Consider the following 27,149-nt stretch of genomic DNA (forward strand, 5'->3'; position numbering starts at 1 on the left):
TAGCTTAAGTGGTAGAACTCTAGCCTTGAGCTGAAGAGCTCAGGGATAGCACCCAGGCCAAGTTCAAGCTCCTCGGCCAACCCCCAAAAAAAGTCTCAGGGACTTTCCTACCCCAGCTGACTTTGAACCAAAATCCTCAGATCTCAGCCTCCTGGGGTGCTAGGATTACAGGTGTGAGCCACCAGCTCCTGGCATGCCCAGCTTTTTATTGATTGAGATGGGGAGAGGGAGGCAGGTTTCCTGAACTTTTTTGTGTCAGCTGGCCTCCAACAGCTGTCCTCCTTATTTCTGCCCCCAAGTAGCTAGGATAACAAGTACAAGCCTTTTGTGCCAAGCACCTCATTTAGGCTTTGATGTAATATTAGGTTTCAGCAATATGGTTTTGATGCATACTTATTGGTAAAAGGCCACATACACTACCTCTGGGGTGCCGTGGCTCACGCCTGTAATCCTAGCTACTTACATAAATATATGTATATATTAATGTCTAAATATATACTTACATGAGATTGGGGGGAGAGGGGAGGCTGGGAAGGGATGTGAAGGGTAAACAAAGGAGGAGGCTGCAATGCTTGGTAAGAAATGTACGCATTATCCTGCCCATGTAATTGTAACCCTTCTGTACAGTATGTTCACAAATAAAATAAAATAAAATAAATATATACTTACATGAATATTTAAATTACATTAAACACAAAAACATTTTTTTTTGGGGGGGGTCCGGTCATGGGGCCTGAACTCTGGGCCTGGACACTGTCCCTCAGTTCTTCAGCTCAAGGCTAACACTCTACCACTCGAGCCACAGCACCACGTCCGGCTTTTTTCTTTTTGCTTATGTGGTGCTGAGGAATCGAACCCAGGGCCTCATGCATGCAAAGCAAGCGCTCATATTTTTTGATAGGGGTTGAAGGTGTGGCTCATGAGAGAGCTAGCCTAGCAAGTGCAAGGACCTGAGTTCAAACCCTAGTACTGACAAAAACAAAAGTATGTGGATGGATGAAAGAAGAGAAGTGGTTTGGAAGTCTGTGGGGCTTACGCTCAGATACGGGGTGCTCCATTGCCCTCACAGTGAGGAGGTGCCTAAACCTCCCCCGACCAATCTTCCTTCCCCCATTACCCGCGTTTACGCTTTCCCCATGGTAGGGAACTTTTCAGACGCTCCCTTGGCCGCAGGCCGGGGCCAGGGCGGCGCTGCGACTTGCGCCCGGCTCCGTGGGCGGGTAGAAGGAGGGCGCAGGCCCGGGCGAGCCGGCGCTGGCGGAGGCCGGAGCCGGAGGGGCGGGGGCGGCGGTCAGCGCCGCTCCAGCTCGGTGGCCATGTCTCGCCAGGCGAAGGATGACTTCCTGCGGCACTACACGGTCTCCGACCCCAGGACCCATCCCAAGGGCTACACCGAGTACAAAGTAACCGCGCAGGTGAGGTGGGGCCCAGCGGGGACCTTTCCGCTTTAAACAGCTGGGGGGGCCGCGTGGTACCTTAAGGGTAGGTGAGGCGGGCGGCTCCCTTGTTTGGACGACAGAAAAGCGTTTTCCCTTTAAGTGGAGTCCCGCGTGAGGGCGGTCCTGGGCGCCTTGTGGGCGGGGCCTCGGAGGCCGTGAGGGTGGTCCTGGGCGCCCTGTGGGCGGGGCCTCGGAGGCCGTGAGGGTGGTCCTGGGCGCCCTGTGGGCGGGGCCTCGGAGGCCGTGAGGGTGGTCCTGGGCGCCCTGTGGGCGGGGCCTCGGTGGCCGTGAGGGTGGTCCTGGGGCTGTGGGCGGGGCCTCGGAGGCCGTGAGGGTGGTCCTGGGGCTGTGGGCGGGGCCTCGGTGGCAGCCTTTTCTTTTTTTTAAAAGGGCGCGGGGCGCTCCCCGCCGCTGCGCTGCGGGACCCGAGCTTCCCGCGTAGTTTGTGCATTTCTCGAACATGAAAACGAGCTTAACCCAGTATGAATTCTCTGGTTACTTTTGCTTTATTGGTTTGTTTAGTTTCGTATGTACGTGAAAACTCTTGCAATACTTTTTTTTGTCGGTCGTGGGGCTTGAACTCTGGGCCTGGGCGCTGTCCCTCAGCTCTGCAGCAAGGCCAGCGCTCTACCACTTGAGCCACAGCGCCACTTCTGGCTTTTTCTGCCTCATGTATGTGAGGCAAGCGCTCTACCACCGAGCTGTGCCTAAACCTCTTTGTATTCAAGGCTAGCGCTCTACCACTTGTGCCACAGCACCACTTATAGCCTTTTGTGAGTAGTTTACTGGAGATTAGAGTCTCATAGACTTTTCTACCTAGGCTGGCTTCCAATTTAGATCCTCATGTCTCAACCTCCAGAGTAGCTGGGATTAGGATTAGCTAGGCAAGAACCACAGGCGGCTTCGGTTTTTTGAAATTGAGACATAATTTATATGAATGTACAGCTGTAGTGGGGAGGGGCAGTGAGACCACTGAATCCGCAGTGAAAATGTAAAAGATTTTATTGAGTGAAAAGTGCTGACGGGCCAGGACCTCACCTGGAGTTGTGATCCCAGGAAACGGCCCTGAGTGCCAGCCCACATTGGCTTTTAAGCATTTTGGGCTAGGGTGGGGAAAGCAGGAGGCTGGGTGTTGGTTTTAGCCAATGATTGTTACAAGAAATTCGCACATTAATTTAAAATTTCCCGCCAAGGTTTTGCTGGCTGGAAGCAGGGGAATAGAACAAAGGGTGGTGATGGTTCATCTGGGTTAGGGCTTCCGTTGTTCAGAAAACGGCAGAAGCAGAGTAACAGAGTTACAGGGTTATGGAGTTACAGTTACTAGCTAAAATAGCTAGTTACCAGGGAAGTCTTATCCACAGCACACTCACATTTATATCCCCCCCTCCCTCCCCGGTCGTGGGGCTTGAACTCAGGGCCTGGGCACTGTTCCTGAGCTTCTTTTGCTCAGGAAACTTACTCTACCACTTGAGCCACAGCACTACTTCCAGCTTTTCCTGTGTATGTGGTGCTGAGGGATTGAACCCAGGGCTTCATGTATGCTAGGTGAGCACTTTAGTGCTGAACCACCTTCCCAGCCCACACATTTATATCTTAAAATCCTTCGTTATCCATTTTACACAATCCAAGTCAAATATTCCATCTTTACCTCCTCTACCACATCACAGCTTGATCAGATTTTATGTAATATATATTGTGCAGCTCAACATACACTTCCATCCCCCAAGTTTGTGTCTTGTCAGTCATTAGTTGTCTTCTGTCACCATAAATTTGATCCATTCTTTTTATTGTTTTGTTGCAAGATCAGTACTCCAACTTGGTACCTGAGGCTTTGCTGATTGGCCAGGGCTCTATCAACGAAGCCACACCTCCAACCCTTTGTCTGTTCTTGACTTTCCTATGAATGGACTCACACAGCAAATGCTCTTCTGTGTTTGGGCTCCATTTTGGAAAGTCTCATGGACATTCCTACCCCATATAGATTTAAGCCTTGATCCTCAGGTCTCAACTTCCTGAGTAGCTAGGATTGACAAGCGTGAGCTACCAGCACCTCATTTGATCATCCAGTTTGGTAGATAAACAGAAGTATCTAGCAGAAAACTTGCTAAGTTATACTCAGAGCCTTAAAGTCATGGCACCTTGATGCCAGAGGGCTCTGTGGCTTTGAGGGGAACTAAGAGGTCCCTGGAATGATGGGATGTCAGGTATCAGGCTCTGATCTCACCAGGTTCTTTTTTTTTTGGGGGGGGTCCGGTCGTGGGGCTTGAACTCTGGGCCTGGGTGCTGTCCCTCAGCTCTTCAGCTCAAGGCTAGTGCTTTACCACTTGAGCCACAGCACCACTTCCGGCTTTTTCTTTTTTTGCTTATGTGGTGCTGAGGAATCAAACCCAGGGCCTCAGGCATGCAAGGCAAGCGCTCTACCACTGAGCCACCTTCCCAGCCCTGTGATCTCACCAGGTTCTTGCCTTTCCTTTTTCAGTTCATCTCAAAAAAGGACCCAGAAGACATCAAAGAGGTGAGGCTTCTGGTTGGGAAGCAGTCGCCCCCCATTCCAGCTCTGGAGACAGTAAGGGAGTTGCTTGGGAACTGAGAAGAGCCCCTCCTTTCCCTCCCTTATTTCCTGGCCCTGGGCGGGCGGGGTACCCTGGCTCTTCACTGTTCTGAGGGGCAGACTGGGCATGGGAAGGCCGCCCTGGTCACGGCTCCCCCCGCATAGTAGGTGGTGGTGTGGAAGCGGTACAGTGACTTCCGCAAGCTCCATGGCGACCTGGCCTACACACATCGCAACCTCTTCCGGCGCCTGGAGGAGTTCCCTGCTTTCCCTCGGGCACAGGTGTTCGGTGAGTGAGTGAATTCTCAGGCCAAGATGGAGGGAGAGTTGGGAAAAGGAGATCTTAGCTGGTGAGGGCTGGAAAGAGTCCTGGACCTCTGTCCTCCAAGATGGCGTCATCTGACAGACGTCCTGGGCTCTTTCCCATTCCCAACTTTATTAGCCCCCCCCCCTTTTTTTTTGGTGCTGGTATTGGCTTGGCTTTAGGACTTGGGCATTGTCCCTTAGCTTTTTCTTTTTCTTTCTTTCTTTTTTTTTTTTTTTTTTTTTTTGTCAGTCGGGGGGCCTGAACTCTGGGCCTGGGCGCTGTCCCTCAGCTCTTCAGCTCAAGGCTAGCACTCTACCTCTTGAGCCACAGCACCACTTCCGGCTTTTTCTGCTTATGGAATGGAACCCAGGGCCTCATGCATGCAAGGCAAGCCCTCTACCACTGAGCCACCTTCCCAGTCCTTCCTTAGGTTTTTCATGCAAGGCTGGCACCCTACCACAGCCATAGTACCAGCCTGCCCCAGCTGGCTTCATCCTCAGATCTTAGCCTTCTGAGTAGCTATTATTACAGACACCAGTGCCCAGCTCACTTCAGGCTTTTGTTGGTTAATTGGAGATAGGAGTTTCATGGACATTCTGGAATGGGCTGGCTTTGAACCAGGAGCCTCTTTTTTTTTTTGGCCAGACCTGTGGCTTGAACTCAGGGCCTGGGCATTGTCTCTTAGCTTCTTTTGTTCAAGGCTAGCACTCTACCACTGGAGCCACAGCACTACTTCCAGCTTTTTCTTTTTGTATGGTACTGAGGAACCTAACCCAGGGCTTCATGCATACTTAGGCAAACACTCTACCAGTAAGCCACATTCCCAGCCCATGATCTCATCCCTTGAGTAGTTAGAATTACAGTGAGCCACTGATACCTGGCGATTTTGGTTCATTTTATTTTATTTTATTTTCCTCCCCATCTGTCATATGATATCCTTGGGAGCAGAGGCCTTGTTTCTCACTCATCTTCTTTTTTTTTTTTGTTTTTTTTTTTTGTTTTAAGTACTACATCTATTTAAAATTCAGTCATTTAATGTCAAATAAAATGGTATTTTGCAAAAGCCATTAAGATTTTAGTGACAAAGTATAAGTCCCTATTTCTTATTACTAATTACATAAAGCTAAGTACTTGAAGTACATATTGTGAATAAAAGCAGAATGGCAAAAATCTTTTTTTAATTTAATTTTATTTAAAAAAATATGGAACGCTTCACGAATTTGCGTGTCATCCTTGCGCAGGGGCCATGCTAATCTTCTCTGTATCGTTCCAATTTTAGTATATGTGCTGCCGAAGCGAACACTCACTCATCTTCCTAAGTCAGCACAAAGTAGCTGCTCAGTAAACGTCTGGTATGAATACACACAGGAGGGGCCAGGGAGGCTAGAGAGGTAGCCAGCAGGCTGTGCAGAGCCTCTCAGGTAGAACCAGGAAAAATGGGCCATGGAGCTACTAATTTGTCTCACAGTTGCTCTTCCTGCTCCTTTGCCCTGGCTGCTGCAGGCCGGTTCGAAGCCTCTGTGATAGAGGAGCGGAGAAAGGGAGCAGAAGACTTGCTTCGCTTTACTGTACACATCCCTGCTCTCAACAACAGCCCCCAACTCAAGGAGTTTTTCCGGGTACGTGCACCTGCTCTTGCTAGCGCCCCTGCACCTGGGAAGCCCAGCTGCCCACCAGGTGACACTTGTGACTCTCCCCGCCTGGTCTTTTCCCTGCTGCAGGGTGGGGAGGTGACTCGGCCTTTGGAGGTTTCCAAGGACCTACACATCCTGCCAACCCCTCTGATCCCCGCACCACCACTGGATGATCCCCGGCTGCCCCAGCCGCTCCCTGCAGAAAGAAGGGGCCTGGAAGAATTGGAGGTTCCAGGTACATCAAGGTGGAAGGAGAGAGGCAGGGTTGGGTGCCCCAGGGAGAGAAAGGGGGGCCTGTGTTCAGTGATCACAACAAACAGCTTGGGATGTTCCCCGCTGCACTGCTCACCTGCTCAGGGCCGTTGGAAAGGTCATCCTTGTCTGCACTTCAGTTTACTTATCTGTAAAATGGGTACAAACCAAGCCAGGCGCCGGTGGCTCATGCCCATAATCCTAGCTACTCAGGAGGCTGAGATCTGAGGATTGCGGTTCAAAGCCAGCCGAGCAGGAAAGTCCCTGAGACTCTGAACTCCAATAAACCACCAGAAAACCAGAAGTGGCACTGTAGTTCAAGTGGTAGAGTGCTAGCCTTGAGCTGAAGAGCTGAGGGGCAGCGCCCAGGCCCAGAGTTCAAGCCCCACGACCTACCAAAAAAAAAGGGGGGGGTACAAACCCTAACAGGCTTGTCTGGGCCGCTGGCTGAGGGAGAGGATGATTCCCTTTTGAAAGCCAGGAAGTGGTGAGGGCAGGCGTCAAGGGCCCCCTGGTCTCTCCTCAGTGGATCCCCCGCCGTCTAGTCCTGCCCAGGAGGCCCTTGATCTTCTCTTCAGCTGTGGCAATGAAGAAGAGGCGTCTGGTTCCCCTTCCCGAGGCCCCCTCTCTGAGGCTGAGCTCGCCCTCTTTGACCCCTTTTCCAAAGAAGGTAAGGAGGCAGGGTGGACGGGGCGGGGGCTGGGACAGGAGAGCTGCAGAGAAGCACAGGGCTGCCGGCCAATCTGCAGGGCACCTGTGTAAACCCAGGCATGGCTGCTGCCTGCCTCCGGCTGGCTGCTCTCATGACCATCAGAAGCAAGAGGCCCACTGTGCCACAGCCCGGCTGCTTGGTGAGCTGAATACCAGAGCTATGAGGAGCATCCTGTTTCTCCTCCTATTTCTGTTGTGTGCATTTTTTTGTTTTTTCATTTAAACCAGTAGTAGAGCCTGATGCAGCTGGCACCATTTGAGCCAGGCCTCTAGCTTTTTTTTTTTTTTGCTGGTTGTTTTGGAAATGGAGTCTCTTAAAACTTTTGCCTGGGATGGGTTTGAATTGTGACCTGCTACATCTCAGCCTTCGGAATAGCTAGGCACGAGCCACTGGAGCCTGGCGCTCGCCTCTGCACCTGGCTACTTTTCCTCTGCTTCCTCCCCTCTCTGCTCCTCCAGGTAGGAGGGCAAAGAAGGATGTGGGGACAGACAGAGTGCTGCCCCCAGGGCTGTCCCCCAGCCTCTGAGCGGGAATAACACTGAACCCTCCCCCCCTCCCCCAGGGTACTCAGTGGGCAGCTCTGTAAACTCTCTCATAGGCAGTGTCACAAGACATTCAGTGGCCCTGCAAGAAAAGGTCCCCGTCCTTGTGCTATGGTGGCAGTGTGCTCACGTCCTCCCCTGCGCCACCCATGGCAGGCAGTTCACCCTTTTTATCAGCTCTTATGGGCCAGGAGCCAACACTGCACTTAACTGGACACCAGGCTCCTGAGCTCAGTACTGAGGAGCTCCATGGACTACTCTGCTCTCAGCCGTACGGGGAGGTCTGGAGGCCCAGCTGGAGGCCCTCCTTCTCCCAGGAGGCCCCCAGGCTCTCCATGGGGTCTCCTAGGACTCCTCACTTAGATGGAGATGGAGCAATGCCTACCTCTTCCTTCTCTAGGATGTACTCTATGTGTGTGTGCATGTGTGTGTGTGTGTGCGCGCACGCGCGCGTGTGTGTGTGCACGCAGGTACTGGGATTTGAACCCAGGGCCTCTCCCTCTCACTTGGCTTTTATTGCTCAAGGGGTGCTTTACCATTGAGCCGTAGCTCCACTTCTGGTTTTGTGGTGGTTCATTGGAGGTAAGAGTCTCACAGGCTTTCCTGCTGGGCTGGCTTTGAGCCACAAGCCTCAGATCTCAGCTTCCTGAGTAATTGGATTCTTGTCCAAAGCCTCTGCACCAGAATCACCAGCTGCTGGGAGGCTATCTGACCACCTCTAAACCAACCCCAGACACATAATGGGCCCCTCTCCCTACTTTTGAGTGTGAGGGTGCCTGTCATCAACCGTCTGCACATTTGGGGTCCTTGATTGAAAAGGAAAGACCTAAAACCCCAGAGGGGACTGACGTTGTGCGTCTGTGGTAGAACACTTGCCCAGCATGCATCCCTAGCACTGCTTCTCAAAAAAACCCAAAACACTCAACAAAACCTTGAGATTCTTTTAATCTATTCTAAGATTATTCTAAGACTTTAGAGCAGTTCTGCCCTTAACCCAGAGATCACAAATTAAACTTTTTTGTTTGTTTATCCTGGGTGTTGAACTCAGGGCCGGGCGCTGTCCCTAAGCTTCTTTTGCTCAAGGCTAGTGCCCCATCACTTGAACCACAGTTCATTGGACATAAAAACTTTCCACAGGCCCAGCACTGGAAGGTCACGCTTGTAATCCTAGCTACTCAGGAGGCTGAGATCCGAGGATCAGAGTTCCAAGCCAGCCCCAGCAGGAAAATCTGTGAGACACTTATCTCCAGTTAACCACTTGAGTTCAAGCCCCGCAACACACACACGTGTGCACACACACACAGACACAGACACACACACAAAGTTTCATGGAATTTCCTGCACGGGCTAGCTTTGCAATCCTAAAATCTCAGCCTCTTGAGTAGCTAGGATTACAGGTGTGAGCCACCAGCTCCGGCTTCACAAACTATACTTATGTTGTATACCTAAAGAAAGAATTTTGAAGGTAAGACTTTTACAAGACTACATGAGCACCAGATGCAGTGATTCACACTTATAATCCTAATTACTCAGGAGGCTAAGATCTGGGAATCAGGGTTCAAAGCCAGAAGGAGCAGAAAGTCTGTGAGATTCTTTATCGCCAGTCAACCATCAAAAAGCCAGAAGTGGGCTGGGAATGAGGCTTAGTGGTAGAGTGCTTGCCTCGCATGCATGAAGCCTCCTGAGTTTGATTCCTCAGTACCACATAAACAGAAAAAGACAGAAGTGTCACTGTGGCTCAAGTGATAGAATGCTAGCCTTGAGCAAAAGAAGCTCAGGGACAGTGCCCAGGCCCTGAATTCAAGCCCCAGGACTGGGAGGAAAAATGAAAAAAAAAAAAAAAAAGCCAGAAGTGGGTTTGTGAGTCAAGTGAAAAGAGTATCAGCCATGAATGAAAAAGCTAAGGGACAGAGCCCAGGCCTAGTGCTCGTGCATGTGGGGGACCTGCGCGTGCGCGCGCACGCACACACACACACACACACACACACACACACACGCACACAAACTAGGAAGGTAAGACTTTTTACAAAGTACATGAACTCCTCTAATCAAACAGATCATAGCTAGTTTGCTATCTTTTAAGTTAAGGCTTCTGGGTTTGTCCAGGCTCTAATTCCTTCTTCTGGAGACAAGCTGGTGTCCTGAGGGAGGAGAGGCCTGGGGGTGGGGAGCAGGTCCTAGGAGAGGAAGAGCTGCTGAGCGTAAATTCTCTCACTTGATCCTACCCAAAAGGCCAGGAAGCAATGTGAGCCCTCTCTGTCCAACTGCAGAAGGCGCAGGCCCTAGCCCCACTCACATAGGAGAGCTGGCAGCCATGGAGGTAGAGTCTAAAAGGCTGGACCAGGAGCCCTGGGAACCAGGAGGGCAAGCGGAGGAAGAGGATGAGGAAGAAGGGCCAACCCCTGCCTATCTGACCCAGGCCACGGAGCTCATCACCCAGGCCCTCCGGGATGAGAAGGCAGGTGCCTACCCTGCGGCCCTCCAGGGCTACCGAGATGGCGTGCACGTCCTGCTTCAGGGAATGCCCAGTGAGTAGGGTCTGGAGGGTCAAGGGTCAGGTTTGGGATTGCTCAAGGATGCAATGGGGAAGGATAAACAGAAAAGCAATGAAAGGATTAGGGGGAGAAAAAGCCTGTAATCCTAGCTAATCAGGAGGCTGAAATCTGAAGATCATGGTTCAAAGCCAGCCTGTGCAGGAATGGTCATAGAACCGGCAAAAGGCCAAAAGTATAGCTGTGGCTAAAGTGATAGAGTGCCAGCCTTCAGCAAAAAAAGCCAAGCAAAGGCACAAGTGGGGATTTGTCCCTCACTGATTGGAAGAGGGTTTTTTTTGTTTGGTTGTTTTGTTTTTCCCTTCAGTTGTGGGGCTTGAACTCAGGACGTCCCTGAGCCTTTCTGCTCAAGGCTAGCACTTTGAACCACTTGGAACCACAGCTCTACTTTCAGTTTTCTGGAGGTTAATTGGAGATCAGAGTCTCATGGACTTTACTGTCCAGGCAGCTTTGAACCAGGATCCTCAGATTTCAGCTTCCTGAGTAGCTAGGATTACAGGCATGAGCCACCAGTGCCCAGTTGGAATAATAATTTTTTTTTCCCCAGTCATGGGGCCTGGGCACTGTCCCTCAGCTCTTCAGCTCAAGGCGAGTGCTCTACCACTTAAGCCACAGAGCCACTTCTGGTTTTCTGGTGGTTTATTGGAGACAAAGTCTCATGGACTTTCCTGCCCTGGCTGGCTTTGAACTGTGATCCTCAGATCTAGCCTACTGAGTAGCTAGGATTATAGGAGTGAGCCACCAGTGCCTGGCTGGAAGAATAATTTTAACCTGTGAAAGCCTTAGTTTTCTTATTTGTAAAATGGGAGGAAACAATAGGATCCAACTAAGGGACCAGACCAAAGGCCAATCTTTGTCCACAGGTGACCCATCCCCTGCCCGACGGGAAGGTGTGAAGAAGCGGGCTGCCGAATACCTAAAGCGGGCAGAGGAGATCCTTCAAGGGCACCTGTCCTAGATGCCACCCTGAGGGAGGGGTACTTCCTGGCGAGCCAGCTCCAGCACTGCCAGCCTCCCTCTTGTCTCCCCAGAGCCTGGCCCAAATTACTGGTCTTTTAACCCCAGGGATTACATTTCTGTATGTAATTGGACTAAGGATGAAGAAGTAATGACTTCTCAGTTTCCAGCCTGCCTCGCTGAAATCAGATACACACTTCTGATTCTGCCTGTCTCCATGTCCACGTTGTCAGCCACAGCTCTGGGCATAAACTATTACTCTACCCATCTGGAATGGGGGTCTGCAACCTGTAGCCTACAGCCAGATTTGGCCCACTGCCTTTTTTTTGTTGTTAAGGTTCATGAGCTAGAATCAATTTTTACGTTTTGTAAAGGGTGAAAATAAAAAAAAGAATCAAAAGAATAAGATTCTGTAGCAAGTGAAAAATAATACGAAATTTAAGTGTTATGAATAAAAATTTGTCAAAACACAACTAGGCTCATTCGTATAATGTCTATAACTGAGTTCTTGCATCACCATCAAGTACAAGCTGTGTACTTGGGTCCACCTAAATCACAAATTTCTGTATGGCTTTACAGAAAAGTGTGCTGACCCCTGCTGTAGGAGATGGGAAGAATCTGGAACAACCGAAAATGACAAGTTGATAAAAACCAGTTTATTGACAAAGGGATGAATGAAACGTATTTCTCTTTCTCTCTTTTCCTTCTTTGCTTTTTTTCTTTTCCTTTCTCCTTCCTTTTTTTTTTTTTTTGTCGGTCGTGAGGCTTGATTGAACTCTGGGCTTGGGCGCTGTCCCTCAGCTCTTCAGCTCAAGGTGAGTGCTCTACCACTTGGGCCACAGCACCGCTTCTGTTTTTTGATGGTTTATTGGAGGTGAGTCTCGCAGACTTTCCTGCCTGAGTTGGCTTGGAACCTTGATCCTCAGATCTCAACCTCCAGAGTAGCTAGGATTACAGGCGTGAGCCACCAGTACTTCCTATTTCATTTTTGCTGCCAGAGCAGGGGTTTGAACAAAGGGCCTGGGTGATGTCCCTGAGCTTTTTGCTCAAGGCTAGCATTCTACCCTTGAGCGAGGGCTCCACTTCTCCCTTGGAGATAATGAAGCCTCCTGGACTTTTCTGCCCTGGCTAGCTTCTAACCGCGATCCTCAGATCTCAGCCTCCAGAGCAGTCCAAAGCCCAACAGTGAAGGCTCTGAGGACTGAAGCCCAACGGGAAGGCGTGGCCCCGTGCTGGCCCGCCCCCGCCGCCCAGCCATTGGCTGCGGGAAGGACTACAAACCGGTGCATCATGGGACTTCCCAGACCCACAGCGATTTGGCTTGGGTTTTTCTGTACTGGTTCTAAGGTTTGAGCCCTGGGTCTGGGTGCTGTCTCTTAGCTTTGTTCAGCCAAAGCTGGCGCGCTACCACTTGAGTCACAGCTCCACGTCTGGACTGTTTTGATTAATTGGAGGTAAGCGTCACGGAGTTTGCTGCCCAGGCTGGTTTCCAAACGTGATCCTCGGATTTCAGCCTCCTGAATAGCTAGGATTACAGAAGTGAGCCACTCTACAACTCCAAGACCCTACGGGGTACTCGTACCTCGGAGCGCTGCGCACTAACGGAGACACGGATGGAGGCTGAGCGCGCGGAGCCCAGCTGCCAACGTCGGCCGCGGCGCAGTGCATCTCGGGAGCTCTACAGGACCCGGTGAGAGGGCAGTGCTTGTCCGGGCAGGAGGCGGGCACGCTGGAAGCCCGGCCTGGGGGCGGGTCCCGGCCGGTCAGGCCACGCCCCTAGCCCGGCCCCCGTCGGCCACGCCACGCCCCCTCACCAGCCCGCCACGCCCCTCTCCCCTGAGCCGCAGGGGCCGGTAGCGGCTGCGGGCAGGCCGCGGCGGCCGGGCCGCGGGGTCCTCACCATGCTGAGCGCCCACCCTCTCCCCGCAGCCCACACATGCTCGACTGCGAGCCCCGGGTGGGCATGTGCCAGGACATGTGCCCGGCCGCCGAGCGCGCCCGGCGGGAAAGGGAGCGCCGCCTGCACCGCTTCGAGGTGGCGCCGGGGCGCCGCGGGGAACCGCCCCGCGCCGATCCGCAGCGCGCCGTGAAGGAGTACAGCCGCCCGGCCGCGGGCAAGCCCCGGCCCCCGCCCAGCCAGCTGCGCCCGCCCTCCGTGCTGCTGGCCACCGTGCGCTACCTGGCCGGCGAGGTGGCCGGGAGCGCCGACGCCCCCCGCGCCGAGGTGGCGGGCTTCGTGGCCGACCGCTTGCGCGCGGTGCGGTTGGACCTGACCCTGCAGGACGCGGGCGACGCCGAGGCCGCGGCGGTGCTGGAGGCCGCGCTGGCCACGCTGCTGGCCGTGGTGGCGCGGCTCGGGCCGGAGGAGGCGCGCGGACACGTGGACCCGGTGCTGCTGCAGACGCAGGTGCAGGAGGGCTTCGGGTCGCTGCGGCGCTGCTACGAGCGGGGCGCGGGCACGCACCCCCGCCAGGCCGCCTTCCAAGCTCTCTTCCTGCTCTATAACCTGGGTGAGTCGGGGGTCGCCGCGGCGCAAAGCCCTCCTTGGGGCGGGGACCCTCCTGGGGGACAGCGGAGGGAAAGGAAGGAGCTTTGAAGTCTCCGTGGTCCAGGCTGGGGGAGAGGGGTGGAGGGGGTGTGGCTCGGCGGCAAAGCGCATGCGCCCCCCGTTCCAGAAACAAAATTCAGCTCACCATTAGGTTCCCCCAAAAGTTAGTGTATGGGCTGGGAAGGTGGCTCAGTGGCAGAGCGCTTGCCTTGCATGCCTGAGGCCCTGGGTTCGATTCCCCAGCACCACATAAGCAAAAAGAAAAAAAGCCGGAAGTGGTGCTGTGGCTCAAGTGGTAGAGCGCTCGCCTTGAGCTGTAGAGCTGAGGGACAGTGCCCAGGCCCAGAGTTCAGGCCCCATGACCGGACCCAAAAAAAAAAAAGTGTAAAGCCCGCACCGGTGGCCCACACCTGTAATCCTAACTACTCAGGAGGCTGAGATCTGATGATCAAGGTTCAAATCCAGCCCCGGCAGAAAAATCTTATTTTAGACTGGAAAGGTGGCTTAGTGGTAGAGTGCTTGCCTGGCATGCCTGAGGCCCTGGGTTCGATTCCTCAGCACCACATAAGCAGAAAAAGTCAGAAATGGCTCCATAGCTCAAGTGGTAGAGCACTAGCCTTGAGCTGAAGAGCTGAGGGTGGCCCAGGCCCAGAATTCAGGCCCCATTACCCACCAAATAAAAAAGAAAAATCTTATCTTCAGTGCAACACCCAAAAGCCATAACTGAAGTGGCTAGCAAGCCGGGCGCTGGTGGCTCACGCCTGTAATCCTTCCTAACTACTCTGGAGGCTGAGATCTGAGGATCACGGTTCAAAGCCAGCCCGGGCAGGAGAGACTGTGAGACTCCTATCTCCAATAAACCACCAGAAAACTGGAAGTGGCGCTGTAGCTCAAGTGGTAGAGCGCTCAAGGCGAGCTGAAGAGCTGAGGGACAGCGCCCAGACCCAGAGTTCAAGCCCCACGACCGACAAAAAAAAAAAAAAAAAAAGTGGCTAGCAGTAACCTCGAAGAAAAGAGCTCAGGGACAGCATCCAGGGCTTCTGGACCATGCTTTCTTCACTTTTTCACTCAACCACTGGAACCACAACTCCATTTTCAGCATTTTTGATGGAAAAATTAATTGGAGATAGAGTCTTTTGGATTTATCTGCCTGGGCTGATTTCAAACTCAGATCTCAACCTCTGAGTAGCTTGGATTTCAGGCCTGAGCCACAGCTCACATCTCATTTCACAGACCAACTTCCCTTCCCATTTCTGGGCTCCATTTTCTCAATAGTAAAAGTAAAAAAAGAGGGCTGGGAAGATGGTCCAGTGGTAGAGCGCTTACCTAGCATGCGTGAAGCCCTGGGCTTCATTCCTCAGTACCACATACACAGAAAAAGCCAGAGTGGTCCTATGGCTCAACACAGTTTTAAACAAAATCAGCAGCTGGGAATGTGGCCTAGTGATAGAGTGCTTGCCTAGCATACATGAAATTCCGGGTTCAGTTTCTCAGTACCAAATACACAGAAAAAGGCTAGAAGTAGGGCTGTGGCTCAAGTGGTAGAGTGCTAGCCTTGAGCTGAAGAGCTCAGGGACAGCACCCAGGCCCAGAGTTCAAGCCCTACAACCGACAAAAAATAAAAATAAAAATCAGAACTCAGAGTCTTCTACTTGCTAGGGCAGGTGTTGGACCACTTGAACCATACTTTCAGTCTTTTGGGTTGGGCTGTAGCTCAGTTGGCAAGGTGCTTGCCTAGCAAGTACAATGTCCTGGGTTTGATCGCTAGTACCAAAAAGAAAAGAAAAGGGCCGGGATGTAGCTCAGTGGCAAAGCGCTTGCCTAGCAAGTGCAACATTTGGGTTCAATCCCCAGTACCAAAAAAAGAAAAGACAAAAAAAAATACAGTTAAAGAAAAAAACAAACAAGGGCTGGGAAGGTGGCTCAGTGGTAGAGTGCTTGCCTTGCATGCATGAGACCCTGGGTTCAATTCCTCAGCACCACATAAGCAGAAAAAGCCGGAAGTGGGGCTGAGGCTCAAGTGGTAGAGTGCTAGTCAACAGCTGAAGAACTGAGGGACAGCACCCAGGCCCAGAGTTCAAGCCCCATGACCGACAACAAAAACAAAAAAAGAAAAGAAAAAGAAAGAAATTAAGACAACAACAAAAAATACAATTTAAAAAAAGAAGCTCAGGCTGGGAATATGGCATAGCAGTAGAGTGTTTGTCTAGCATGCATGAAGCCCTGAGTTCGATTCCTCAGTACCACATACACAGAAAAAGTTGAAAGTGGCACTGTTACTCAAGTGGTAGAGTGCTAGCCTTGAGCAAAAGAAGCTCAGGGACAGTGCCCATGCCCTGAGTTCAAGACCTAGGACTGGCAAAAAGAAAAGGGAAAAGCCGGGCGCCAGTGGCTCATGCCTGTACTCCTAACTACTCAGGAGGCTGGGATCTGAAGATCGAGGTTCAAAGCCAGCCTGGGCAGGAAAGTCTATGAGATTCATCTCCAGTTAACCACCAGAAAACAGACCTGGCTGTGGTTCAAGTGGTGGGGCACTCACCTTGTGCTGAAGAGCTCAGGGACAGACCCAGACCCAGAGTTCAAGCCCCAGGACCAACAAAAAAGAGAAAAAGAATGAAAGAAAGAGTAATGTGAACAAAAGGGCTGAGAGCATAGCTCAGTGTGTAGAGTGCTTGCCTAGCATGCTCTAGGGTCTAGAATCAATCTCTAGGAAAAAGGAAAAAAAAACACTTTCAAGACTTGAGCACCTTTCTAGCACCTTTCTTTGAATGATACATTTTATTTTTTATTTATTTTTTGGGGGTCCAGTTGTGGGGCCTGAACTCTGGGCCTGGGCGCTGTCCCTCAGCTCTTCAGCGCAAGGCAAGCGCTCTACCACTGAGCCACCTTCCCAGCCCTGAATGATACATTTTAGTAAATCCTATTTAATTATAATAAAATGCTGTTGACTTCACAACTGAATGAGTCAGAAGCCTCCGTTCTTAAAAATGTCCAAAGGCTCCAGTATCGTGATTTCCTGGAAGGGAATTAGGGACGGAGTCACCTCAGAGTCACTTCCCATGTGATGGGGACAGGGAGGCAAAGTCATCCCTCTAAACAGGTGTGGGGCAGCCAGGACAGTGGGAAACCCAAGCTCTAGGCAGTCACTAAACTATCTGGGTCTGTGTACCCCTCAGAAACCACTGCCCACGTCTTCCCTGTTACAAGACCTAGACAGAGGGAGTTGAGATCTTGTGGCACCTGACCAAGCTGTGGATGAGGGATTTGCCTGATGATCAGATCTGTCTTGGAGAGAGGCATGGCTGTGAGTGGGTCAGGCAGGTTACCTGAGTGGGCAGGTGACCAAGGTCAGGAGATGAGCTTGACTGAAAGTCAGAGGGGGTGGGACTAGCTGAGACTGGAAGTGGGAGTGGGCGGAACCCAGGATGATGGATGGGAAGCGGGGCCGACCCCGAGAAGGAGCGGGCATCCTCATCCCGCCTTTCTACCCCTGCAGGTTCCACGGAGGCTCTGCGTGAGGTTCTGCAGCTGCCCGCCTCCCTGCGCGCCTGCGCGCCCCTGCGCAGGGCCCTGGCAGTTGACGCTGCCTTCCGCGAGGGCAACGCCGCCCGCCTGTTTCGCCTGCTGCGAACTCTGCCCTACCTGCAGAGCTGCGCGGTGCAGGGCCACGTGGGCCGCGCCCGCCGAGAAGCCCTGGCCCGCTTCGCTCGCGCCTTAAGCACCCCCAAAGGGCAGGCATTGCCACTGGACTTCATGGTCCACCTGCTGGCCTTGGATGGTGCTCACGAAGCCCGGGACCTGTGCCAGGCCCATGGACTGCCCTTAGACGGAGAAGAAAGAGTTGTGTTCCTGAGAGGCCGCTATGCTGAGGAAGGGCTGCCTCCGGCCGGTACCTGCCAGGTGTTAGTGGAGAGCAAGCTCAGAGGACGCCCCCTGGAGGATGTGGTCATGGCAGAGGAGGAGGAGGGTGTGCACAGACCCGGGCCCCCCACGTGAGAGGCCGTGCAGTCTCTCACAGCCTTCCTGTTTCCTTGTTATTCCCACGTAATAAAAGGAACTGTTTTTATAAGGTTGCTAGACTTCCTTTATTTGGGGATGTGAGGAAAGACTGAATGCACAGGGCCTGTCCTCAGTGTGACTTCGATTCCCAAGAAGTGGCGAGAGAGAGACAGAGAGAGAGAGAGAGAGAAAGACTGCCCCGTCTTCAGGTGTCTGATTGGCAGCTTCTGCTCAGGTGCTTCAGAGGATCCCCTGCTTGCGTGACTCCGGGCCTCCACTCCAGGAAACCAGGTGAGAGGCGGAAGATGAAGGAAGCATTGCAGACACAGCTGGTATCAGAGATCAGCCACGGGCCTCAGGGTGGCCGCTGCCCCCTCCAGAGCCATCACCACAACACTGAGCTGCCTCTGCACCTCAGCCCACGCTTCAGATCCGGGGCTTGTACCCTCGGCCCTGGCGCAGGCATTGGCCAGGCCTGGGAATGTGGCCACCGAGCTGGTGCGGGGCGCCCAGAGCACGTGACTGACAAGAAGGCATAGGATGAAGGTTAGTGAGGGACTGAGCCTGGACCTCATTCAGCTGCTATAAACAGGCACTAAAGCCCCCCACCCCGCCCCTCCATCTGTAAAATGGAAGCTTATGGCAATGGGGGTCACTATGTTCCTGTCTCTGGGACATGAGTTGCTCTACGCTTCCCAGTAGGTGGCCATTACGCTGCCCCACCTTGGCACCTCCCAGGACTTGGGATCTGGCTCACCTGTAGTACTGCTCCTCTGGGAATGCCCGGGGGTTCAGGAAGGCCCTTTCCAAGAGCATCAGCTGGTCATTGACTGTCCGGACCTGCAGAGAGCTAGAGGAAACAAGACCTGCAGAAGCCTGCAGCCAGAAGCCTGCCGCCAGCCTGACATCTGTTTGTTTTTATGGGGGGCGGTCATGAGGCTGGAATTCTAGGTCTGGGCACTGTCCCTGTGCTCTTCAGTTCAACGCTAGCGCTCTACCACTTGAGCCACAGTGCCACTTCTAGTTTTCTGGAGATAAGCCCGGACTGGCTTTGAACCTCCATCCTCAGCTCTCAGCCTCCTGAGTAGCTAGGATTACAGGCGTGAGGCATGGGCACCCAGCCAGCCTGACATCTTGCCCGCAGGTCCTCATGGTCGCCCACTGCCCTTGCTCACTCTGGGCTGCTGCTCTGAAGCGTTGTTATGTGTTGGATCAAGTCTGCGGCTGCTTTCTCAAACTTCTCCACTGCCGTCACCAGAGGCCCTGTGAGGAAACAGCCGGTGGCTTAGTCCTGGGGGTTCAGGGCTCCCCAGGCCCTGTGTCAGGAGGAATCAGTACCCAGATTGATGTTGTGCTGCTGCAACTGGGTCCCCAGGTGGTCCTGGGCCGCCTGCAGGAAGCTGCGGAGAGTCTCGCTGTAGTCACTGACGTTGAGTGGCAGGAAGAAGCTGTCACTGAGCCGGAGAAGCACGCTCCCCGCTGTCCGCGCCACAGCTTGGTGGCTGCTGAAGCCTGCAGGAAAATGACAAGGCCAGGGCTGGGTCTGCAGCCCATCCTCCCTCAGCCCATCTCAGGATGCCCCTTGTCCCTCTTCTCACCGGGATCCACAAACTTCTCTACATACTCAAACGTGTCGAAGGCCGTGTGGTAGGTGGGGTAGATGCGGGCTGAGGTCTTGCTCTAGGGGAACAGGGCATGGGAAATGGGTGCAGCTGCAGTGAACCACTCTGTGTAGGCATTTTCTCGTGAGGTAGATTCTAGGATTTTCAGTTTATATCACTTCTTGGCCTTTGAGTAAGATCATGTGTAAAATTTCTTCTTTCTCTTTTCTTGTTCTTTCTTGTGTGTGTTTGTGTGTGTGTGTGTGTGTGTGTGTGTGTGTGTGTGTGTGTGTGTGTGTGTGTGTGTGTGTGTGTGTGTGTGTGTGTACTGGGGCTTAAACTCAAGATCTAGGTGTTTTTTCACTCAAGGCTGGTGCTCTACTACTTGAGCCACAGTTCCATTTCCAGATTTTTTTCTGGTTAATGGGACATAATCTCACAGACTTCCCTGCCCACCTTGGCTTTGAACCTTGATCCTCAGATGGCAGCCTCCTGAGGAGAAACCCGAGGCTCAGAAGGACTTACTTGCCTGACCAGCATAAGAGAAGAGCTAGGCCAGTGCTAATTTCCAGTTTCACAGAAAGGAGCAGCATGAGGCTTTGGAGGCCGATAAAGGCCTCCAATCTCAGCTCCTCCTGTACAAGCAGAAGGTGTTTGGGTACCAATCAGGGAGGGCAGGCTGTGCATTCCACAGCCCTGGTCTACTTGCATTCTTTATGCTGAAACAAACCACCCACCCTACATATCAAGATCTCCGTACCTCTTTCAGTCAGTATCATCTACAATTGATTGGCAGTGAGGTTTGCCTTAAATAGTGCAAAACCTGATCTACATCTTATAATCAGCAGTATTTGTCATGAGGTAATAAATAGATACACAGAGAAGGTAAACTTGCCCCAGGCTGCACAGCTACCAAGCAAAAGAACCAGATCCAGTCTGTACTAGAGCACATGGCAGGATGTTGAAGCTGGCGGAGCACTCTAGGGGAAGGGCGGTTAGGGCAGATCGGGGTGCCTGCTTACCTTGTCGTAGGTGTAGGCCAGGTCCATGGAGGAGATGCCAAGGAAGTGAATGAAGGGTGCATAGTCACTGCCGGCACCCAGAGTGCCCATGCTGCGGACAGGAAGAGGGCGATGCTAGAGGCTGCTGAGCAGGCCCACCAGCACCAGGCTCCGGTCCAGTCCCTGGCTCACCTGGGGATCAGGCCATACACGGGACTGCTGCGGTTGGAGTACCGGATCCAGTTGTCATAGATACTGAGCCCACTGGGACCTGGTGCACCAATCTATGGCGCAGGGACATGGAGTCTAGGACTGCCCACTCTCCAGACCCAGGCTTCTAGGTCTCCTCCCAGCCCCCCCTCCTGTACCTCTTTGGCTGCAGAGAAGATGACACTCTGTACCGGGGGCGTCCCCTGCGCCCGGAGGGTGGCGTTGGCTGTGGGGGGAGCAGGGGAGGACTGCTTGCACCTGGATCCTGCCCCCTTTCTTCCCCCACCTCCCTCCTGGCGCCTGCCCCCTACCAAACACGGAGATGTCCACGTTGAGGTAGGCCACCGCCCGCTCCTGTAGCTTGCTGAAGAACTCCTGCGGGGTGTGGAGTGTGGGGTGGGGTGACCTCAGACCCGGCCAGCCCCACCCCAGAGCCCTGTTCCTGCCCTGGCCTGTGGGACTTGCTTACCTCGGTAAATTCTGTGGAGCCAATGAGCCCAAACTCCTCTGCCCCCCAACTGGCAAATATGATGGACCTGCGGGGCCGCCAGGTGCCTGGTGGGGGGCCGGGAAGGGTTGGAAGGTGGGATACCCAGAAAGGTTAGGGACATGGGGAGGAGGGCAGCCTTCGCCAGGCCTTCCAGGAGGTTTTGTTCTCTGAGACAGCCCACCCCAACACCAGACCCCACCCCACCCCAACACCAGACCCCACCCCACCCCCACCCCAACACCAGACCCCACCCCCACCCCAACACCAGACCCCACCCCCACCCCAACACCAGACCCCACCCCACCCCCACAGTGGTCACTTCCTCCAGATGCCAGCTTCCTTTCCATAGACATGATTATAAAAAATAAAAATTTTAAAAAGCCAGGCACCGGTGGCTCACGCCTGTAATCCTAGCTACTCAGGAGGATCATGGTTCAAAGCCAACCTGGGCTGGAAAGTCTGTGAGACTCATCTGCAATGAACTACCAGAAAACCGAAAGTGGCTCTGTGGCTCAAGTAATAGAGCACTGGTCTTGAGCTGAAGAGATCAGGGACACACCCAGGCCCAAAGTTCCTAGCTACTCAGGAGACTGAGATCTGAGGATCATAGTTGGAAGCCAGCCACAGCAGGAAAGTCTGTGAGATTCTTACCTCCAATTTATCACCCCAAAAGCCAGAAGTGGAAGTATGACAAGTGGTAGAGCACCAGCCTTGAGCAAAACAACTCAGAGACAGTGACCATGCTCTGAGTTCAAGTACCAGAAGAGTGTATACACACACACACACACACACACACACACACACACACACACACAGAATAAGAATGGGGGAAAAAGGAGTGGGCTGAGTCTTTGCACTAGAGAAGGGGCAGCTCACCCTTCTTCAGTAGTGTCCCCAAAACGCGAGTGATCTCCAGGAGGACAGCGGTGCCACTGCTGGGGTCCACAGCACCATGGATCCAGCTGTCCCGATGGTTTCCATAGATGACGTAGCGGTCTGGCAGGAAGAAGAGTCAGAGCCCAGAGAGGAGGGAAGTAGGGGGTGGGTGGGCCGCAGGGGGCTGGGTGATGGCTCGGGGCACGGATGGGCTCCAGACTTGCACATGGGGGCTCACCAGGCTCCACGGCCCCACGGATGATCCCTAGGACGTTGGAGGAATTCCTCAGCACCAGGCGATTGTGGACACTCAGTTTCACCATGCTGAGGAGGTGATGGGAGGAACAATAGTCTTGGCCCTGTTCAGTGTCTCCCTACTCAGCAGGACAAGCTGAGGTCCAGGGAGGGAAGGGGTCAAGTCACAGAGAAGGTCCAGGCCCAGCCCTTGGGACGGGAGTCCTCTCTTTTGCCCATTCACTAAGTATATATCAGGTATTTTGTGCACATGCATGTACCCTAGTCTTACTAGCCTCTGCCCAGTGAGACAGACAGGACCAAACAGGGTGAGGGGGAACTCCCCCTTCTGAGCAATAGAGCACAAGCAAGTGAACAAGGCCTTGGGAGAGGGCAGAGCCCTTGGGGCCAAGGAGGCTACAGGCAGGGAGGCTGACACCAGCCAGGAGTGGTTGAGGCCCTGATGTGGAAGCCATCTTGGCAAGTTCAATGTAAGATGTGGCCACAGTGTGAGAGGGGCAGGGAATTCCCAGCTTCCCCTAAACAGGACACATATTTTGGGGACCAAGGAAGGGCTGGAAGAGAGAAAGAGATAAGGCTAGGCTTTGGGGTGGGAAGACAAAAAAGGTAGGTAGGGGGCTGGGAATGTGGCTCAGTGGTAGAGTGCTTGCCTAGCATGCATGAAGCCCTGGGTTTGATCCTCAGCACCACATACACAGAAAAAGCTGGAAGTGGCACTGTGGCTCAATTGGTAGAGCTCTAACCTTGAGCACAGAGAGGCTCAGGGATAGAACCCAGTCTGTGAACTCCAGGACTGGGGGGGCGGAGGGTAGGGGAGGAAAGATTGGAAAATAAGACATGAATGGAAGTGGAGGTATGGCTTACGTGGTAGAGCGCCAGCCTCAAGAGAAAAAGCTAAACAAGAACATAAAACCTTGAGTTTAAGCCCCAGCACCAGCATTTTTTTAAACTGAATAGCCCACTCCCCACCCCATCCCCTTTTACCCCACCCCACCGCACTCACCTGCCTGCTGGGAGGCCTCCATTTGTGGAGAAGCCAGGCCCCAGTTTGTAGTCACAGCCCAGCGCCCCCTGCCAGGAGCCTGGAGCCGAGGGTCCACTGAGGTTACTGGGGAGGAGAGAGCAGTCCCTCAGTGCACGCGGCTGGGCGGCCCCATGGGCAGGGCCCCACGGGCACAGGCTCACCAGAGCAGCTCTTTCGCATCTTGGAAGCCAATGGGCTGGGCAGGAATTGGGGGAAATCCAGAGGTGTTGTTAGGATCCAGGCGGAAAGAAGCAGGATGGGCTGGTAGGTACGGAGTCAGAGGGTCCCCAAAATATTTGTAGTAGGAGCCTCGTTCCACACCAGAGGGAGGTAGGCCCCAGGAGTTAGGGAAGGTCTCACTGGGCAAGCTCTTCCCATCGTTGATGTCGGCAGGGTCCGTGTACACCAGCACCCCAACCACACCGTGTTTGGCTGCATTCTCTGCCTGCAGCAGAGAAGCGGTGAGTGCCCTCCTTCCCACCTTCCCTTCCTCCTTTCCTCTTTCCTTCCCTTCTCCCTTCCCTCTCTCCCTCCCTCTTTCCTTCCTCCCCTTCCTGTTTTTCCTCCCTTCCTCTCTCCCTTTCCTTCCTCCCTCTCTCCCTTTCCTTCCTCTCTCTCTCCCTTCCTCCTCCCCTTCCTCCCTCCTTCCTTCCCCCTTCCTTTTCTTCTTCCTCCCTTCCTTCCTCTCTCCCTACCATTTTCCTTCCCCCTCCCTCCCTCCTTCCTTCCTCCCCTTCCTTTTCTCCTTCCTCTCTCCCTATATTTTTAATTCCGACCTCCTTCACTCCCTCCCTCTCCCTCCCTCCCTCCCTCCCTTCCTTCCTTCCTTCCTTCCTTCCTTTCTTCCTTCCTTCCTTCCTTCCCTGAGTAAAAGCTGGGACTCCATCTTCCCTTGGGCAAGGAGAGGTTTATGCGAAGCATTTATGGCAGTGCTCCTTACAACACTGAACAGTGTCAGGTGAGGAATCTGGTTTGGTTTGTTGCTTGTCTGCTTCAGCGCTGCCCCAGGAGTTCAGGTTTAAAGTCTCAATATGGCTCGCCTCACCTGCCCCAAGCCTGGAGCTTGGCTCCCCAAGCACTCGGTGTCTTCCTTCCCCTCCCTGCGTGTATGTCTGTCCATAGATGCCCTTCCCGCTCACCTTGGCCCCACGCCCAGCGCCCCCATAGCGTGTCAGGGCGATGGTGCCTTGGAGTGTGATGCCTCGTGCCTGCAGCTCCTTGAAGTCCTCTTCTGTGCCTTGGTTGGCATAGACGAGGAGGCCCTAGTGCCAAGAGGAGGGATTCCTGGGGCTGGGTTTAACCAAGGGCAGGTGGAGGAGGGACAGGAAGGCTGGAGGGAAGAAAGCTGGGCTGAAATAGGGGAGCTGAGCTCTGGCAGCATGGGGATGGGGGCCTAGCCCCACCTTTGGGGTTCCAGGAGGAGCATAGGCTGCATAGGGTTGCACCACGTTAGGTCCTGCTTGCTCCCCGGTCACGTTCTCCTCACTGGGTTGGAAGGAGTGGAGGACGGTCTCATTGGAGTCCACTGTGGAGGGACCCCGGAGTCAGCAGCTCCCCTCACCACCCCCACCTTCCCAGCCCGAGCAGGACCTCACCAAGTTCCACAAGGTTGGGCTGCTCCTGGTTGGGGAAGGACAGTAGCACCTCATAAGTGGAAGTCACAGCTGAATCAAGGCCGGAGAGCTGATCCTTCCAGCGCTGCAGAATGAACTCCACAAGGGCCTCGTCTCGGGGACTGGAGGCCAGGTGCGGCTCCTTGGAGAGTTCTCTGCAGGGCAGGGAGGAAGAGGAGCAGGGCGAGGGTGAGGGAGGGGCCTCTAGCCCACAGGGGGAGGGGGCACAGCTGCCTCTCTCACCGAAGGTTCTCCCGGATCTTGCTGGCATCCAGCTGTGCAAGGACAGTTTGAAGGATCTCCTGGTCCAGGTCCTGGGGGTCTGGTGGGTCAGCGGCTTTGGGGATGGCAAAGTGGCCCAGGATGATCCCTAGTCCCAAGATGGCAGCAGCCCCCACTGCCGACCCTACTACCTTCGCCCAGTGCATCCTGGAGACTTGGCCAGCTGGGTGCCTCTAGTTAGGCCTCTTAAAGAAGGGGTGTTAGCTTAGTTAACCATTACCCAGCAGGTAAGGGGTTGCCCTTTTGCCCCAACAGCCGAAAAGTGAGGGGGACATCCCACAGTGCCAGCAATTGTCACACGAACCATATTCTGCACCAATCACTTGAAAGGGATTTCTGAGGCACCAGCACAATGGGGACATCCAGGCCCAGGAAGGGAAGGATCTCAGCCACGGCCTCCCCATCAAAGAGAGGCCACACCAAGCTTGGGACTAGGAGCTCCCGTGTCCAGTGTCCAGTGCTGACTGCCTCTGTCACTGCCTAGGTCTGGCTTGGTGTCACTCAGTGTCTGGCACAGCCAGCTCTGCCTGCTTAAGCAGATCCAAGTCTGATTCTGTGAGCCAGGCACTGGTGGCTCACATCTCTAATCCTAAGTACTCAGGAGGCTGAGATCTTAAGATCGTACTTCGAAGACAGCCTAGGCAGGAAAGCCCATGACACTCTTATCTCCAATGAACCACCAAAAAGCCAGAAGTGGATGTGGCTCTAGTGGTAGAGTATCAGCCTTGAATAAAAAAACTGAGACAGTGCCCTGACCCAAAGGTCAAGTCCCTGTACTAGCACACACACAAAAAAATACAATCAGCTGGGTGCCAGTGGCTTACACCTATAATCCTAGCTACTCAGAGGCTGAGATCTGAGGATCATGGTTGGTTCAAAGCCAGCCCAGGAAAGTCCATGAGATTCTTTTTTTTTTGGTCCATCGTGGGGCCTGAACTCAAGGCCTGGGCGCTGTCCCTCAGCTCTTCAGCTCAAGGCTAGTGCTTTACCACTTGAGCTTTACCACAGCACCACTTCCAGCTTTTTCTGCTTTTTCTGTGGTGCTGCAGAATCAAACCCAGGGCCTCATGAATACAAGGCAAGCACTCTACCACTGAGCCACGTTCCCAGCCCCCATGAGACTCTTATCTCCAATTAACCACCAGAAAACTGGAAGTGATGCTGTGGCTCAAGTGGTAGAGTGCTCACCTTGAGCTGAAGAGCTCAAGGACAGTGCTTAGGCCCAGAGTTCAAGCCCCACAACCGACATAAATACAATCAGACATTGCATGACAGAAGCTGTATGACCTTGGACAAACCACGCAGCTTCTCAGGAAATGGGGATGATAGGACCTAGTTCACAAAACTGGGGTATTGTCTTCATTCATATTTATATAATAAATCTTAAGCAAGAGAGAATCTGTAGAAATAGCCTGGTGTATGTTGTGAATGGAACTCAGTAAGGTGTAACTTGCCCTCCCCACCCTGAAATTCCTGGAGCATAAACCTTAGAGTTAAAGGAAGAACGAAGATCTAAAGAATGTTCTGGCCAGGCATTGGTGGCTCACACCTGTAATCCTAGCTACTAAGGAGGCTGAGATCTAGGGATCATGGTTCAAAGCCAGCCCAGGCAGGAAAGCCTTTGAGACTCTTATCTTTAATAAACCACTCAGAAAACCAGAAGTGGTGCTGTGGCTCAAGTGATGGAGCGCTCATCCTTGAGCTGAAGAGGGACAGTGCCCAGGCCCAGAGTTCAAGCCCTACAAAAAATATTCTGGTTCTGTTGTGAAGAGTTCCAGCTTATGGGAGGAAATGGAGAGGAGGGGCTCTGAGGGCATTTCTGAGGCTAAATCAGTAAACCCATACCCAAAGGTGACTTTGTCCTCCATCTCCTGGCTCGATGTGGAATTCATTCATGCATCCACCTGTCCCTTTACCCTCTTCCCTCTCTTCTTCCCTCTCTCCCTCCCACCACCTTCTGTCCCTCTTTTATGCCCTCTTTCACTGTGTATGCATATGTTTACTTAGCCATGCTAGGCCTGTGCCTGGCAAGGGTTGACAGAGTCCAGCAGAGGCAGGCTGGGAGTTGATTATCAGCTCTATCTTGAGTATGGCCTTGGATCTTATCAGAAGCCCATCTCTTGCTCATGATAATAGGATGGTTGCCCAGGTCGCCTGATAAGGTGAGAAGAGGACACTAGAGGCAGCAGCTCCACCCTCTCCTGGGAGGACTAAGTCCTTTGAACACCTGGACACATGTGTAAGCCGCCTGAGCGGGTCACTGTGCTGTTAAGGGTGGTTTGCATTTGAGAATGTTTGAGGCCT

The 27,149-nt window shown here is 53.3% G+C and overlaps 3 protein-coding genes and 1 non-coding gene across 4 annotated transcripts; 2 read left to right on the forward strand and 2 right to left on the reverse strand.

Moving 5' to 3' along the window:
• The first annotated feature begins 1,193 nt into the window (after positions 1 to 1,193).
• Positions 1,194 to 11,398, forward strand: LOC138818754 (sorting nexin-15). The gene is made up of 8 exons (XM_070009842.1): positions 1,194 to 1,415; positions 3,919 to 3,954; positions 4,159 to 4,279; positions 5,801 to 5,916; positions 6,019 to 6,166; positions 6,710 to 6,853; positions 9,708 to 9,965; positions 10,853 to 11,398. Exons 1-8 carry the CDS (start codon positions 1,317 to 1,319, stop codon positions 10,945 to 10,947), a joined length of 1,017 nt encoding a protein of 338 aa, XP_069865943.1. The 5' UTR covers positions 1,194 to 1,316; the 3' UTR covers positions 10,948 to 11,398.
• On the reverse strand, positions 5,494 to 5,600 carry LOC138818832 (U6 spliceosomal RNA). Its single transcript, XR_011369223.1, has one exon. It is a non-coding gene; the product is annotated as a U6 spliceosomal RNA (small nuclear RNA).
• An 846-nt stretch (positions 11,399 to 12,244) lies between the features above and the next one.
• LOC138818772 (SAC3 domain-containing protein 1-like) lies at positions 12,245 to 21,618 on the forward strand. Its single transcript, XM_070009864.1, has 3 exons — positions 12,245 to 12,636; positions 12,876 to 13,456; positions 16,991 to 21,618. The coding sequence occupies exons 1-3, from the start codon at positions 12,560 to 12,562 to the stop codon at positions 17,488 to 17,490; spliced, it is 1,158 nt and encodes a 385-aa protein (XP_069865965.1). The 5' UTR covers positions 12,245 to 12,559; the 3' UTR covers positions 17,491 to 21,618.
• On the reverse strand, positions 17,829 to 24,991 carry LOC138818769 (aminopeptidase NAALADL1-like). The gene is made up of 18 exons (XM_070009860.1): positions 24,807 to 24,991; positions 24,546 to 24,718; positions 24,354 to 24,475; positions 24,090 to 24,212; positions 23,112 to 23,395; positions 22,930 to 23,034; positions 21,910 to 21,995; positions 21,672 to 21,791; positions 20,775 to 20,860; positions 20,617 to 20,680; positions 20,464 to 20,531; positions 20,288 to 20,379; positions 20,117 to 20,207; positions 19,092 to 19,173; positions 18,832 to 19,005; positions 18,669 to 18,756; positions 18,251 to 18,343; positions 17,829 to 18,015 (listed from the first exon to the last, which is right to left on the reverse strand). Exons 1-18 carry the CDS (start codon positions 24,989 to 24,991, stop codon positions 17,829 to 17,831), a joined length of 2,223 nt encoding a protein of 740 aa, XP_069865961.1.
• Positions 24,992 to 27,149: the final 2,158 nt, after the last annotated feature.

Source organism: Dipodomys merriami, unplaced genomic scaffold, assembly GCF_024711535.1.
Source record: "Dipodomys merriami isolate MVZ:Mamm:240054 unplaced genomic scaffold, mDipMer1.0.p SCAF_78, whole genome shotgun sequence".
Classification (NCBI taxonomy): Eukaryota; Metazoa; Chordata; class Mammalia; order Rodentia; family Heteromyidae; genus Dipodomys; species Dipodomys merriami.

Coding starts and splice junctions, on each gene's coding strand:
- LOC138818772 (XM_070009864.1), top strand. CDS start 12,560: ATGGAGGCTGAGCGCGCGGAGCCCAGCTGCCAACGTCGGCCGCGGCGC. Junction 12,637..12,875: donor CGGGAGCTCTACAGGACCCG/GTGAGAGGGCAG, acceptor CTCTCCCCGCAG/CCCACACATGCTCGACTGCG. Junction 13,457..16,990: donor CTTCCTGCTCTATAACCTGG/GTGAGTCGGGGG, acceptor CTACCCCTGCAG/GTTCCACGGAGGCTCTGCGT.
- LOC138818754 (XM_070009842.1), top strand. CDS start 1,317: ATGTCTCGCCAGGCGAAGGATGACTTCCTGCGGCACTACACGGTCTCC. Junction 1,416..3,918: donor AGTACAAAGTAACCGCGCAG/GTGAGGTGGGGC, acceptor TTCCTTTTTCAG/TTCATCTCAAAAAAGGACCC. Junction 6,167..6,709: donor GGAAGAATTGGAGGTTCCAG/GTACATCAAGGT, acceptor GTCTCTCCTCAG/TGGATCCCCCGCCGTCTAGT.
- LOC138818769 (XM_070009860.1), bottom strand. CDS start 24,991: ATGCACTGGGCGAAGGTAGTAGGGTCGGCAGTGGGGGCTGCTGCCATC. Junction 23,035..23,111: donor GATGCGAAAGAGCTGCTCTG/GTGAGCCTGTGC, acceptor TCTCCTCCCCAG/TAACCTCAGTGGACCCTCGG. Junction 18,344..18,668: donor CTTCAGAGCAGCAGCCCAGA/GTGAGCAAGGGC, acceptor TGTTTCCTCTAG/CTCTCTGCAGGTCCGGACAG.